At 38.0% G+C, this 16,993-nt stretch overlaps 1 protein-coding gene across 1 annotated transcript; it reads right to left on the bottom strand.

Annotated features, from left to right (window-relative positions):
* Positions 1-2,539: 2,539 nt before the first annotated feature.
* Positions 2,540-16,993, bottom strand: LOC127433552 (S-adenosylmethionine synthase-like). Its single transcript, XM_051685579.1, has 9 exons — positions 16,723-16,993; positions 10,818-10,895; positions 10,583-10,705; positions 10,380-10,492; positions 9,314-9,457; positions 8,925-9,143; positions 7,868-8,050; positions 7,640-7,773; positions 2,540-6,436 (listed from the first exon to the last, which is right to left on the bottom strand). Exons 1-9 carry the CDS (start codon positions 16,811-16,813, stop codon positions 6,334-6,336), a joined length of 1,188 nt encoding a protein of 395 aa, XP_051541539.1. The 5' UTR covers positions 16,814-16,993; the 3' UTR covers positions 2,540-6,333.

Raw genomic sequence — 16,993 nt, 5'->3', positions numbered from 1 at the left:
TGACAGGCATTATGAATTTATGGTAATGTCAGTTTGGTCAGGAAATATAAGTGTTTCCTAATGTGATTTTACTACTGTAAAATATATATATATATTTTCACCATCTTTAAGGTTAATTTGAAACATGTATCTTGCATTGTTTACTACAGACAGAACAGATTGATAAAATGACTAAATTGAAAAAGATCATTCTGTTGTGTTTGGTTAATTAAACCAACTGTTCTCATTGGATGTCACAATAATCTTGGTTCTGAAACAATGATTAAATGAAAGGCATGTACAACCCGATGAAAGCACGTAAGGAGGTGTTGAAAGAATGACTAGCTTTGTTACAAGTTTGATTTGTTTGACTGTTTTGTACTAAAAGTTTTGAAAATGTACCACTTGCATGTGAAAATCGTACCAAAGCAAAAAAAAAAAAAAAGTGGGTTCCAGTGAGGCACTTACAATGGAAGTGAATGGGGCCAATCTGTACACATTAAAATAATCACTATTTTAAGTCAGCATTCCTTTTTTACTACTAAAATATTACTCAATCCCTTTGTTCAGTTAAATATCATTGCTTTCAACTGTGCATGGTTTGATTATTTGAAGAAATGGGGTGTACGTAGGCAGGTTCTGGGTTATTAAATTGTACTTTTCACATGCATGTGAATTAGAATTTTCGTCATCCACTATCCTGTGGAATTTTGCCCTCAGCAAGAGAACACACCTTCCTGTCCAAAACCACAGTGTGAAAATGATGGGGTCACGGATGACATTTGAAGGTTTTCTCTGTCAGAATGGATTGATATCTTGTCAAGAGGCATTCAGGGAATTTTCTCTGAAAACACTGCATGTAAAAATCGCATTACCTAAGATTTGCAAATATACAGTATGTGACTTTTTTCTAGACATCTTGACATTCAATTATTCAGAAAGAGAAGAATCAAATTTAAGATTTAATCTGTAATTTTGACTCATGTCCCTGTTGCATACAACCAGGGAAAAAAATACATTTTCCTAATAAAGATATTTACCTATAAAAATGAAGCACACACTTACACCACCTAGTACAACATTAAAACCACCTGCCTAATATCGTGTAGGTCCCCGTCATGCCACCAAAACAGCACCAACACGCATCTCAGAATAGCATTCTGAGATGATATTCTTCTCAACACAATTGTACAGAGTGGTTATCTGAGTTACCGTAGACTCTGTCCGTTCTAACCAGTCTGGCCATTCTCTGTTGACCTCTCTCATCAACAAGTGTTTCCGTCCATAGAACTTGATGTTTTTTGTTTTTGACACCATTCTGAGTAAATTGTAGAAACTGTTGTGCGTGAAAATCCCAGGAGATCAGCAGTTACAGAAATACTCAAACCAGCCCATCTGACACCAACAATCATCCATGTGATTATCTAATCAGCCAATCACGTGGCAGCAGTGCAGTGCATAAAATCATGCAGATATGGGTCAGGAGCTTCAGTTAATGTTCACATCAACCATCAGAATGGGGAAAAATGTGATCTCAGTGATTTGGAGCGTGGCATGATTGTTGGTGCCAGATGGGCTGGTTTGAGTTTTCATGCACAACAGTCTCTAGAATTTACTCAGAATGGTGCCAAAAACAAAAAACATCCAGTGAGTGGCAGTTCTGCGGACGGAAACGCCTTGTTGATGACAGAGGTCAGCAGAGAATGGCCAGACTGGTTCAAACTGACAAATTCTACAGTAACTCAGATAACCGTTCTGTACAATTGTGATGAGGAGAATATCATCTCAAAATGCGATTTTGAGATGCAGGTTGGCGCTCATTTGGCGGCACGAGGGGGACCTACACAATATTAGGCAGGTGGTTTTAATGTTGTGGCAGATCAGTGTGTAGAACATAACACACATCATGTCTAGAAATTACAAGTATAATGTTGGCTTTGTGGTACGAGGTTTCCACTCCAGATTGTTTCAAGTATTCCAGTAAGGAATGATGTCGTTACAACATTGGTCCATTCATGGCAAATATTTCAAAAACTCACATTCAATAATTCACGTGACTGAGTACACAATTTTATGTTTTCATGATCCATATTAGCTTAGACATTTCCTATCGAACAGTTTGCAATATCTAGTTGCTACCTATTACTTTTATATTTTTAATAGTGAGTGTAACTTACACATTATTAACAATACATATTTCATACAGCATTGCATTGTTGTCACATACAGCCCAAGTCTTTTTGGAATAAAATTGGGAGTTGGATTCTGGTACAAATAATGTAGCTGTAACAATGTGGGCACCACATATAGAAATCAGCTCATGTCTGTTGTTTTCCCATCTTTCTTTTTAAACTGAATTATTTTATTTCCTCTTCTGCAGCAATATTCTTGTCCTCTGCTAGGCTTCAAAGGAGAGCTCAGAGTATTAAAACAATACTAACTGAAATCCCTCTTATTACTTCATAACAGTACATATCTTGCAAGTTAGTGTTTTTTCATATTGGTTCACACAACTTTGTTACATTAAAAAAAAAAAAATACTATAAACTGAACTGGAATATGTCTTTTACACCACCAGTTTTTTATTTGACTTAAATGTTAATGTTGAAATTGCATCAAGAACAGCTTTTCACAGAAGAATGAGCTTCGGGTCAGATCTTTGTCTCTTGACTACAGGGTCCCCCCAGCTTTTGCCCAATAAATTCCCATGGCTTTTCAGTTGGGATTACTGTACAAGGATTTATTTTAAATACATTTTTAGAGACTGTACTCAAAAAAAGCAATTCCTAGCTAATGAAATGTTTCATAACTGAGAAAATCTGGAAAAAATATTTACTATATACTAGGGATGCACCCATGTATCAGTCCAATTATTGACCAAAATAAAACAATCAGCATATCGGTAATAAGCATGAAAACGCTGATTTAAAAAAAATTATGGTTTATTTAGTGACACATTTTGTTAAAATAATAATAGCAACAATATCTTGAAGGGTTAGCACTCCTAAGAACATAGAAAAAAAAAATGCAATATTACTTCTCGTTCTCACATTGTGTAAAAAAACAGCATAAATGGATGAGACTTATGGAAACTATTCAAAACGCTTTTGAAAACAGCAGACTTTGACTTTAAAAATTACACGTATTGGAAATGTTAGAAGAGTACAAAAAAAAAAAAAAAAAAAAAAAGACCTTTTGTACCTCTTTATAAATTTGTTACGCATTCCCAAATAAAACAAGTGGCAAAATATCAGTATCATCACCTATTGTTTTTTTGTTTTTTTTAAATTGGCATTGACCAAAGGTTTTCATATAAGTGCATCTCTACTATATACACATGTCCATGACCTTTTCATGATTTTATTCTAAGACTTTTTCAGGCCTGCAAATAACAATTTTAAATGAATGCCATGAACATCACAACCCTGACATCAGAATTACTGATGGCGGATCGATCCTCAAGTATATATATACTCGCATATAAAAATACTACAGGCTTTTATTTAACTAGCATTACATTTGTTTACTATATAAATAATTGTTTCATAAGATTTAAAGTGAAAAGAGAACTATATAAGGCAAATATTTTGTATGTTTGGATGATTTCTCCTTCCACTCATCTTAACATGCTAAAAATACAAGCAGTCATAGACAGCAAACATTGTTAAAAATTTAAATCTATTAAAAGACTGACAATGATCAGTTGCTAATTAAATAACAATAGTTGTCAGGTTATTTGCAGTTTAGAAATAAAAAGTTTTTTTTTTTTTTAAATGTCACCATTGATAAATAAAAAAAATGTTGGCTTTTAAATATGTTAAATGGCTAAAAGGCCCATTTTCTTCCCAGTAAATTGCAAAATAAATAAATGAATAGAAGTATCAGTATAGTTATTGAAATAACATAGGTTGCCGATAAACATTTTGGTGTTATTCATATTAAAAGCCTTGCATGGATGAGCACCAGAGTACTTTTCAGACTTAATCAGCTTTCGCCAATCCCAGAGGTCTCGCCGTTCTACCGACCATGCTGTGCCTCAATGTTCCCCAGTCTCATTTGAAGTGCATGGGTGACACCGATTTTTCTGTTGTGGTGCTAAGATTATGGAATGATTTGCCTCCGGTTATTAAACCCACTACCTTGATGCCTTTAAGAGTAGTCTTAAGACCCATTTATTCTCACTGGCTTTTGAATAAGTATTTTAATACTGGCTTATTGTGATAATTGTTTTGTCTGATTTTTTTAAATGCAATGTTCATTTTATCTCTGTACAGCACTTTGGTCTACTTTTGTGGTTTTGAAAGTGATTATGTGCGATCTTGGCCTTGATAGTACTTGGTATTGCCAATGCCACCCTTTCTCAATGTTCATGCATCAATGTTAAAACAAAACTGATATGACAAATGTGAGATACCATAAAACATCACAACATAAGGGCAGAATTTTTATTCAGTTCACTGATAAGGGACAGAACCATCATGGAGCATTGTAAGGAAGAGAATTCAGGAGTTCGCTGGGGGGGGGGGGTAAGAAGAGGGAAAAGAAAACAAGAAAACAATAGAAAAAGGCACTTCTACTCTTTCAGTAACCAGTCTGATGCACCAATGTCTGCAATTTAAAACAAAATTCATATGAAGTAAAAACAGAAGATGATCTATAAAAAAAAAATATATATTTTTTAAAAAGACTGCAACCCGCACAGAACCAACAGAGAGAGCATGTAAACGAAGCCGGTTTCTCTGTACAACACCGGCCAGACTCGCTTCTATCCGTGGGAACGCTCGGGAGTCCCGAACATAAAACGTGCACGAGTGCATATGGTCAGTCTCATCTATCTGCCTTCACTCTCATAAAAAAGTAACAACTGTCACAGTACCAGTGCCACTCTGTGTCGAGAGCCCAAAGCTTTCTGTAGGACACCTAGGGACGCCACAGGAGGGCACGTGGGAAATACACCACGACAATGGTGTTGAAACAAATAAAAATACTCATTTTCTTTAAAAACGATTCCTTTCATATACAAAACGTAATAAAGGCATTGACCTTGAGGTCCCGGGCTTTTCTGTACCGACGCCAAGGCTCAAGACGACCACCAAGCAAATATTAGGTTTAGTTTTTCAAGTATGGAGAAAGTCAAGGTGGAGGCAGCCCCTTTGTGGCAGTGAGGGAGCAGGGCTTCTCTGTAGCTACACCCGCTGTCGCTGCACACAGAGAGGGAGTGCTTTGCCTCCACCATGGTCTAGTAGAACATCACAAACAGCTCCCAGGATGTTTTATCTGGAATCACCATTCAGAATGGAGTAGTTTGGGAGGGGGGATTTGGGGAATGGTTATGTCACAAGTCCTACAGAACCACAAAGGTTGGTAGCAGCTTCTGACTTCTCTGTAACACGTCAGAAAAACAAATATGGCCTGCAGTGACTAGGATATAACCACTATAACAGTACACATTTTAATGTAAAACTCTTAAAAATTCTCATCCAATCCCTGCACTACGTAACCTAAATGTATGTGTTAAATCTAACCGAAGACAGGTTTCTGAACATTCAGCCTACATTTCACGAGAGGTTTTGATGGTATACATGTTAAGTGGTCAACCTGGAATATGTTAAAGAAACAGTGACCCAAAAATCAAAATGGTAATTTACTCACCCTCATGTTTTTCCAAACCATTTGACTTTAATTCTTCTGTGGAAAACAAATAAAAATTTTAGGCAGAATTTTAGCCTCGGTCATCATTCACTTTCATCGAGTCATTTTTTTACAATGAAAGTGAATGGTGACAGACTAAATTCTGCTTAATATCCGATATTGTGTTCCACGGAAGAACAAGTCATACTGGTATGGAAAAACAAGAGGGCGAGCCAATTTCTGCAGAATTATTTTTTTGGTGCACTCTCTCTTTAAACATTGGTTATTTAAGTTGGTAAAACAAAAACTGAAGGTTTAGTGCTTCAGCAAGCAATGCATAGCATTACAAACCAACCTTGACCCACATTTGTGCCATGACTTGAATTTTCAAGCAAGTAGGTAAGGAAGGAAGGGCTGAAGAGAGGTGGGTGAAGAGGGCATTATAAAATAAGTAAAACAAAATCCATGAGTCATCATCCACAGATCTCTCAAAAAAACAAAAAAAAAAAACAAAAACAAAAACAAAACAAAAACAGCAAAAGAACAGGTTTGAGTTGTATGGGGAAAGCGCCATTGAAGGGGGAAAGGGCATTTAATTTAGCTTTGGGAATGGGTGTGAGGATAGGAGTGAGGAGTTTTGGTTCATCTCCCCCCTCCACGGGTTGAGTAGGTTTCTCTGTAATGTACACCTACTGCCCAAGGAAAGGAGGGGGGGGTACAGATTTAGTACTTAAGCTTTTTGGGAACTTCCCAGGGGAAGGACTCACGGCCGAAGTGGCCATAGGCAGCGGTGCGCTGGTAGATGGGCTTCTTCAGGTCCAGCTCTCTGGAATTATACAGGAGACAGAGTGAGACAATCGCAATGCAGAAAGCATGACTTCCTGCCCAAAAGTCAGTTAAGATTTCTAACATTTAACTGTTACAGACCAAACCAGTACTCAACAATAAATTTTAAAATTTGTTTAGATTTTCTGTGATGTTTTAAAAAAGGCTTGAAGTCATAAAGGTAGTTATCTAGCTGGCCGACAGATTTTGATGAAACTGGGAGCATGACATTTGATAGTGTTGGAAGCATCAGTTAGAATGAAAAGAAATGGTTTTGACCATAAACCATTTTCTAGAAAAAGCTTATAAACTTTGTAGCAGTCAGAGTATCACAGCTGTCCAATATGGCAAATTAAATAGTATGTTTTTTTGTTTTTGGAGAGAGAATTTTTTTTTTCCTGACACAAACACTTTATTGCAAAAAAATAAAAATAATAATAAACTTTTTGTGGTGGGGTAAATAAAAAGCTGAAGTGCTGGACCAGCAGAAAAAAGAAAATAAACAATCCTTATTGTTGAGCCCTGCAAACCCAGGAAACATAGAAGCAAATCCCTCAGAGAGGAGTGGGAGAACAGAGCACTATGCTTTTTGGTTACAATGATTCCCCCCCCCCCCAACACTCTTGCTGCATCCGAATATCCATCAATATATATAGCTAAAAACAGTATGTCAATTAAGTAGTATGTCCGAATCATCAGTGTTTATAAAACAGTCAGCAAGAAATACCCAGATGGTCTACTATTTCCAGTGAGATTCTAAAATGCAGATCGACTGGACCCTTTACTATCCCATAATGTCATGGCAGCAGAGGAGACGTCTCGTTCAAACTGCTGGATTTAAAAAAACTCAATAAAAATGGCTGAAAACCATGAGTCGGACATTTCCTTAACTGCGAGTGCTAAATATTCCAAGAAAGTTGTTCCTTGTGCTTAAATTATTATTTTCGTGGTTGCTGATTTTACATCATATATTCAGGGTCACCAGACAATGCCCATGTTCCTGGATGAAGTACGTCTGGAATATATTCATACTACTCACCTGCATACCTAAAGAACATACTTTACCAGTTTTTTTTTTTTTTATCAGCAGAGAAGCAAGTTCATCAAATACAGTGCATACTCTTGTCTACGCGATTTCGGACGCAGCTTATGTAAATACAGGTCTCAAGTCAGCTATTGGCTGTCTCTGAGAAATACACTTTACCTGACAATCACGCCAGGACGGAGGTCAAAGTTCTTCTTCACGATATCCAGCAGCTCCTTCTCGCTCCGCTGGGAGGTTCCATAGTGGAAGATGGAGATAGACAGAGGGTGGGCCACACCAATGGCATAAGACACCTGAAGAAAACAGAAGGCAAAGAAAACACTGTAGTCTCTGTAGAGTTCACAAGGTCTTAAATAATTCGATATTCTAATGGAGGTAAATGCTCACCTGGACCAGCACACGCTTGCACAGACCAGCCTTGACCAGAGACTTGGCTACCCAGCGGGCAGCATATGCAGCGGAGCGGTCAACTTTAGTGTAATCCTTTCCAGAGAAAGCTCCACCTCCGTGAGCACCCCAGCCTCCATAAGTGTCAACAATTATCTTACGGCCAGTCAAACCAGCATCTCCCTGTAAAATGGTATAAAGAGTTAAGAGTCTAACAGCACCAAATGCCTTTCCACCAAAACTGGGGAAATAAATTGTATAATCATGCACTACAAAAATGATTTAAGACAAGCATTTTTGTCTTGTTTTCCAGTAAAAAGATCTCAAGACTCTTAAAACGTGATTTATTTACTTAAGCAAACTGGCATGAGATTTTAAGTCTTGTTTGAGAAATCTAATCAAATTTAGAAAAACTGTTTGCCAGTGGGGTAAGAAAAACTTAATTCAAAGGGAAAACAAGTTTATTTTGCTTACCCCATTGGCAGATTTTTCTTCTTGTTTTAAAGCCTAAAGTTCACTAAATTGTCAGATCTATCTTAAAATAAGACTTAATGTCTTATCCCATTTTGCTTGACATGGAAATAATCACATTTTAAGAATGATTAGATCATTTTACAGGAAAACAAGACAAAAATACTCTTGAAAATATTTTTTTCAGTGCGGTCACTATGATCAAAACTGACTCAAACAGCTTCCCAATCCTCCCAGGTTTCCCACACATTTGACCAACGAATTTCCATAATTTTCCCACGACTTTCCATGAAGGTTACAGAATTATTATTTTGGAGATTAAATGTAAAGGCAGCAATTTCTAGCCAATTAAATATTTTAGAGCAGGGCATAACTGCAAAAAAAAATGTATTTCCAGTACTTCTAGATAATTTCCTTGCCTAATTTTTTACTTTAGAACGATATTAAAATTGCATTCATTTTCACTAACTTTTCCAAGCATGGAAATCTCCAGTTTAAAAAAAATTCCAAATATTTCCATGTATTCTTTGACCATGGAAACCCTGTTCTCCTAACAATGGCATAGTGTTATTCTAATAGTTTGAACCTGTGGGCCTCCAATGACAAAGCGTCCGCTGGGCTGTAGGTGATAGATGGTGTCATCATCCAGATAGACACTGGGAACCACAGCTTTCACAATCTTCTCCTTCAGAGCATCCCGCATCTCATCCAGACACACTTCTTCATCATGCTGCACGGATACTACGATGGTGTGCACACGCACTGGGAGCATGGCACCACGATCCTGCCTGTACTGGACAGTCACCTAGAGAAGACACAGATTGTTAGATACACCAAAACTAGAGATGGAAGGTTCAGTCCTCACCTCCCCAAGCAAACTAATGATGCCTGTATGAGGCCCAAACACCCACCCTATACTAATAAAGAATTATGTTTATGTTTAGTTGTGTGTGTGTGGGTCTTGTGCTACCTCACCTGGGTCTTGGAATCAGGTCGCAGCCAAGGCAGGGTGCCGTTGCGGCGTAGCTCAGCCATTTTGGCATTCAGCTTGTGTGCCAGAACAATGGTGAGTGGCATACATTCCTCAGTCTCATTAGTGGCATAACCAAACATCAGGCCCTAGAAGGAAAAAAAAATCCAATAAGGAACTTGCAGCTTTCCTCCTAACCCAATACATGTTTGTTTCACTAGTTGTATTTTAATTTCTTTTTGCAATTGAATTTTATGGTACATAAAAGTATCATAAAACAAAAAAACTTCCTTAAAATACAAAGTTACCTTTAAGTTAATATTTCAAAGTTGTATTCTTCAAATGCACAACACACTGCACTACTTGCCACCAATGAATTTACCATCACTGCTAAATTCACTAAATCACTCAAAGCATTTATGATTCAGCTACATTAGGTACTTTTGTCATTTCACAAAGTTGTTTCATTTTTACTTGTATAGTAGTGCATATTTATGGGTGATTTTCACTAAACCTTTCAAGAAAATGTTCTTTTAGGGGCATTAAAAAAAAGAAAAGTCATTATGATATTTTCATTCAAATAATGTTTCTTATTTTTTTTTTTTTTTCCAAATGGTAAAGTATTTATTCAACACTGAAATTCTCCTTTGGTACTACCCTTCATTTCCCCAAATAATTTTTTTTTCTATTTACTGTACTACAGGATTGTTTAACGGTAATGATAACCACTGAAAACACCGGAAATAGTTCAATGTAAAACGTCCAGATGCATTGCAGTGCCAAGAAGTGCCGTGAAAATATCACAATGCAAAAATCTTTATGGTCATAAAAGTAGGCTTCATTATATTCATGCAAAATATACTTTTTCTTGATTTGGGGTTAAATATATGGCCATTAAATTTTCTTGACAAGCTTTGTAAGAATCACCCTTATAGTTCCAGTGTACTTAGTTATTTTGCAAATTACCATTCCCCCCCCCCCCTTTTTCCACTGCTAGATTTTGTCTGCAAAACAGATATTCCTTAATGATATCCTAGGTGCAAACAAAACCACATCTTGTCCAGTTCTTACCTGGTCCCCAGCTCCAACGTCTTCCTCACTGCGGTCAAGGTGAACTCCCTGAGCAATATCAGGAGACTGCTGCTCAAGAGCCACCAGCACATTGCAGGTCTTGTAGTCAAACCCTAAAATACAATAAAAGTTTAATTAAATACAAACCTCTACCTTTAAAACAAAAGATATACCCTTCCCTCTGTAATCTGATGCTGCTATACCTTTTGAAGAGTCATCGTAGCCAATGTGCTTGATGGTATCCCTGACAACCTTCTGATAGTCCACTGAAGCATGAGAGGTGATCTCACCGGCTAACAAGATCATTCCAGTCTTAGCAACCGTCTCTGCCAGGAGGAACCCAGAGGGGTTAAATTGATAGGGGTCAGGGAACACAACGAAGACTAAAAGGTGCTAATGTGGATAAAACTGTGTGGGAAAGCATAATTCGACACTCACCACATGCTACTTTGGCATCAGGGTCCTGTTTGAGGTGGGCGTCCAACACGGCGTCACTGATCTGATCACAAATCTTATCTGGAATTAAAGTACGAGCAGTCCAATCATTAAATCAGCCAATTACGGTGTACATATAAAGGCAAAATGGTAACTGGGTTTTCATCCACGTATTTTATTCACATTTTGGGATATCACATAAAAACTGCTGGATGGAAAAACAAAGATGCGAATAATATTTGTAAAATGCAGGTGGATACATTTCTTATTCGATAAGAAATACGCAGAAACGATGATGAAAACATTTACCAAATAAACTCACTGAATTTTTTAGGAATTCAATATGCGCATAATTTTTTTTTTTTTTTTTTTAATCATGTGACTGAATAACCCGTTCATAACCAGACAATTTCCCTGGAAGAGACAATTTTGTTCTTTTGAAGAAATGGGATGGAATTGCTGCTTTATTCACACATTGTTTTTGTGATATTTGATTTATGCAAAAAAAAAAAAAATATATATATATATATATATATATATATATATATATATATATATATATATATATATATATATATATATATATATATATATATATTTTTGCAACTTGGATGGAAACATAGCTACTGCTGAACCACATTATACTGCAACATGTTGTACTAGCCCCAGGGTTGGGCAGGACTTGACTTTCGACTTGCAGACCACATACCCAAATATGTTAATCTTTCAGGTTGAAGATCTGTCCTACGCAAGAGTAACAGCTAAACATTCCAGGCAAATGAAAACCACTCCTACTTAAACGGAGTTAAAACGTCAATAAAACAATGGATGGCAACTTTCCAAAATGCAGTACAGCCAGAAGCAGTCTCGCAGTGTAACAGGGAGTCTAGAGTATTTGCTTTGGTACGATGGATTAACTGCATTGTGCGTAAACTGATCTTCACTTAATAATTAGCTGTTTGGCTGCCAATTGTCCACGTTTGCCATGACAAAGCAAGAGCCATATAGCGTTGGAAAACAATAGGCCTGGTCATTTTAAAAGTAAATTCACAGCAATTTTGTGACAGGTAGGACTAATTTAAGACACTACCAACTTAGGATGAACCGATATGAACATTTTGGCCAATACCAATATTTTGCCACTTACCTTATTTTGTCATCAACACTATTTGCTCAATTAGGTTTTAAATATGTAAAAAGAGGTACAAGAGCTTTTTATTGTTCTAAAAATAATTTCCATTGAACATGGATTGGATCTGTTGAACACATGACAGGCCAAACTTTTTAAGAGAGCCACAATGAAATAAGATACAAATATATATTGAAAAATAACTAAAATATCAAAGCATGATTGATGTGAAGTGATTATGTACTTCTAAAACATTTTTGCACTTCTATTTTTGCAGTTCAAAACACTCATTTCACATGTATGTTCTGTATACAACAGAACATCACAAATGTATATTATTCATATGTTGGGCAATTCCATGGAAATGTGAACCACATCATGGAAAAATTAAGTTACCAAAAAAAACAAAATGCCCTTTTAAGTTCTATTGTGATATAATGGATAATGCCATACACAACACTTAGTGGGCAGCACTTGCTTACACAACACTGACTGAATCGCTGACTGCAGTCTATTTAAGATTTTAAGGTTAGTAATCTTAACTCAAACAATCGTGCAACCTTAATGGATACCGTACCCAAGTCTAAGAAGTCAAAGTTTGCTGGTTTCAAAGCATTTTGGATGGTTTTACCTCACCATGTAGCCTATAAATAAGGGCTGCTTTCACAAGGTCATGTCTGTTACAATGGTTTTTTCTCAATGTGAGAGCGAGAATCATTAAAAATTAAATATTACATGTTCTTAGGAGTGCCAACCCATATACATTCTATTGTTATCCTTATTTCTGGATTTCTTTTCTCCCCAATTTGGAATGCCCAATTCCCAATGCGCTCCAAGTCCTCTCTGGTGGCGTAGTGACTCGCCTCAATCCGGGTGGCGGAGGACGAATCTCAGTTGCTTCCGCGTCTGAGAACGTCAATCCACACATCTTATGTGGCTTGTTGAGCGCATTATCGCGGAGACGTAGCGCGTGTAGAAGCTTCGCTTTTCTCCGCGGCATCCACACACAACTCACCACGCGCCCCACCAGGAGCGAACCACATTATAGCGACCACGAGGAGGATACCCCATGTGACTCTACCCTCTCAAACAACTGGGTCAATTTGGTTGCTTAGGAGACCAGGCTGGAGTCACTCAGCACACCCTGGATTCGAACTCGTGACTCCAGGGGTGGTAGCCAGCGTCTTTACTCGCTGAGCTAACCAGGTCCCCGAATTCAGAGTTTTTACAAAGAGTGTAATAATTATGTAAACCATTGGTTTTTCATATCTGCGTTTTCATGCTTAAAAACCGATTTGGTCAATAACTGGCCAATAAATATCGGCAGCCAATACACTGGTGCATCCCTACTACCAACTCTTTATATGGTCTCTGCCAACAGTAACTGGCTTTTGGAAAACTTTAAAAAGCGCCTGAATGACATCAGGGTCATTAAATGATCAAAATAAATGGGGCACGTGATCAAAGTTGAGAATTGCTGACCGTTACAATTTTTCCCCCAATAACAAATACACTGAGGTTGCTACCACCAGCTCTATAAGAATATCTCTGGTACGGTCTCATCTAGCAGGCCCCATTATTTCTACACAACAGGTGACGTACATATGCTTTACTGCAGTAAGGTCTCCAGTTGAATCAGGAATGCCCATAGCTGCCAGTCCACTGCAGCCCCTGTAGTAACAATCTATATTTAGGGTAGAGGTAAGCCAAGCTATTCAGCTGCAGTGTGGCTGAGAACCCTCCCCCACACCATCAGTACTTAGACCTGCACTCAAGCTCATTCAAATGAAACACTGACGCAACAGTTGGGGGCAGTTGCGCGAGAGTGTAACGTTCACACCACGAGTAGGAGTGTCAAAAGTCAGTGGAAGACAAAAATGAAACCTTATCCATACAGGCTAAAACATGACCTGTTGAAAATAAACAAGCTTGGTGATTCTTCCATCAAGCAATAAAGTACTTAGGCCAGAATCACTCTACTCACTGATATGCATATAGCTAGCCAGCACATTACACGCACACAGTCCCGTTGTACAAAACATGAGTTCTTACATTCCAGAGACGGTAAACCTCAGAGAGATGATAGATTTACCTTCAAATGTTTGTGCCATTAAAACAGATGCATTATTATTCGTGCAGCTAATTATCAACACGTTTAGGATTTAATTGGCTTTGCAAGGTTTTCAAACTGTTGCTTTACCAACACAATACTTGACCTGAAAGAGAGAACTGACCACATAAGATTACACTAATACCTGCTATAGCCCTCTTTTTGGCAACGCGTTGTGCAAGGAATTGCACTGTGACACATTTCAGAACGAAACAAAGCGTAAAATAGAACTTCACTGCTCGAAGCATTTGCAATCACGTACTTGCGTAAGGCCGGTTTATACTTCAAACCTACGCCGTAGGCTCGGGTTAGCATTTCCAGTTCTGTGTTGGTGTGTCTGCGTCATTCTGCGAGAGCACAGCCAAGTGCTAGTATATTCAAAGTATTTATTAAATTATTGTAGCTTTAAAAACCAAGTTCTTTAAAGTATGTAAACATTTTGAGATTAAGCTACATATTTATTATATATGTCAGCCATGCACAGAGAAAATAAATCAGGCATACATGTACACTTGCTTGAGTCGCTTGAATAATTTAATAAATATTTTGTCATACTTTTGACGCTGTGCTGAAAAAAATAAATGAACTGGCCAACACAAAATGGGTGTCATTTTAAAGCTTAAAAGCTGGACTTCACAATGTATGCAGGCAATATAACATACTCTGAACAGGTGCTTTTTAATTTGCTGACAAATCAGAAAAGTTCACATACCAATCACTCGCATAATAAGTTCATAAGGAGTTCATGTTTTCACTTGTAACTTCATGAAACAAACAATATAAAAACAGCAGCTGTTGCAGATTAAAACAATCCTCCCGAGTCCAAATACAATGTGACATGATGCACAGATATTGATATAATATTAGAGAAAAATGCGATGCTACTTGATCTTTATATTTTGTCATCATGGGGGAAGGTCTCTGGTTACAAAGCGGACCAATCACAGCTGTTGTGGTCTGCGTCGACACATTTTAAAGAGGTGCACGTCAGGCTACGACGTAGGTTTGACGCAGATGTTCTAATTCGGCTTGTAGAGTATGCTACTGCCCAAAAAAGGAGAAGGGTCTGTCTGTGTCCTGCAAGACTGGTAAAAGACACGGCCACTACAAGTTAAGCCCCATTCATAACCAGCGAAATGCTTTAGTCTTGCAACAGTTGGTCACATTTATACACTGCGTTCATTTGGAGCCCTGCAGCAAATCTACACCCAGGGCCGTTTCTAGGCATAGGCCAACTAGGCGGTTGCCTAGGGCACCACCTACTGGGGGGGTGCTAAAGAGGAGGCTGCCGCCACACACCCCACCCACCCATGGGAGTAGATGGGAGACCACAGGAAATATTATTTTCACTTGCCCATTTGCTCCAAGAGCAAACAAAAATCTCCATTACGTTTGAATGACTTTCCAGAAAAGGAATAAAATAGAAGGCAGTGGATTAAGACAGTCAGATGGGAGATGCCACCAAATTTACTGTCACTCTCTCAGCACCTGTAATAACAATAAAAAATAAAAACATGCAGCTGTGGCAATTCATTTTTTTTTTTTGTTTTTTGTTTTTTATAATTCCAGCGTAATATAACACAAAGCACAATGTTATAAATTTATATTAAATATTAAAAATTGACAATATAAAAAAAGTTTGCTAGATTTAAGCTAACACGTCATCACAGTCTGAAAAAGGTCTATAATACAGCGACTGCATAGGATTCTAATAGTTCTTTTAGCCAATAGATTCGCTTTATGATCCAAAAGGGGCGTTCCTTGTCTTGCAGGACGCAGTACAATTGCAAAAAAGGCGCGCTGATGCAACAGACAGGGGCAGTTGAGCGAGAAATGCATACCAGTGCGTCAAAGCCCACGGATGACAAAACGAAACAAAACAGTTGCTAATAAGATTAACAAAACACAACGTAGCAATAAAGTCAAATAAGAACTTAGAGACGTGTCCACAATGAAACAAGTTCACATGCGTACCCAGTAATCAGACACTGGTCTCCACCGCCATTGGTAAGGATAATTCAGAGAAATATAATGAGGTAAATAACGCCGATTATTCACCCCTGAATTTAAAGAATTCAGTTATGGGCTTGCCTACACCTGTGAAAGAGTCATACGCAACCGGGAAAACCTGCATAACAACAACACACTCCACCGGGCGAGTCCGCATTGCACGCTAAACACGTGCGAGCCGCGCGCACCAAACACCAAAAGGACATAGCCATGATTTTTCATTTTTTCAAGTCAATGGATATTAGATGTAACTTTATTATTATTATATAACTGTAAACACGGAAAAGTACTGATACAGCCTTTTAAATAGCCTTTTAAAGCGTTCACGGCCTATATCCGCGAGATTAGTTTTGGGCCTCAAATCCTGTGCCAAGCGCAGCGCGCGGCCAAGCAGACATATCCACCCTACATAAACAAAATTAGTGTATGTTAAAGGAAAACGCATTTTTCCTGCACGTAATATATTATGATACTAACATTGTCACAACTGTAAATATTTTTATTTTGCGTGCCGACGTTTCAATATTTATAATAGATATTAGCTCGTGATAGCTGTTCGGTCTCGCGCTCCCAGGCTACTGTCTTTACCTTCTGCGCGACCTTGTGCGCTTAAAATAATATATAAACATTAAATATGTGTGTGGTGCAGTGATACATACCAGGATGTCCTTCACCGACAGACTCCGACGTGAACAAAAAGCAGTCTTCATCAATCAGAGAGTTATGATAACCGTTCATTTGTCCGTTCATGTTCGATGTATTGTTGCGCTTCTCTAGATCTATCTCTTTCGCGGATACTTGCTTGTTAGGTTCAGACTTTGTCTGCTTTTTAAACGCCGGTCTTAAAGGGATGTTTCTAGTGATGATCTTTCGTGGACGCACAGTGTAGACTTGACCTCAAATGTTCACGCGACACGAGCCGGTGTTGAA

The sequence above is a fragment of the Myxocyprinus asiaticus genome, chromosome 43 (genome assembly GCF_019703515.2).
Source record: "Myxocyprinus asiaticus isolate MX2 ecotype Aquarium Trade chromosome 43, UBuf_Myxa_2, whole genome shotgun sequence".
Lineage (NCBI taxonomy): Eukaryota > Metazoa > Chordata > Actinopteri > Cypriniformes > Catostomidae > Myxocyprinus > Myxocyprinus asiaticus.
The sequence above is the reverse complement of the archived record's forward strand: the minus strand, read 5'-3'. Positions and strand labels throughout refer to the sequence as shown.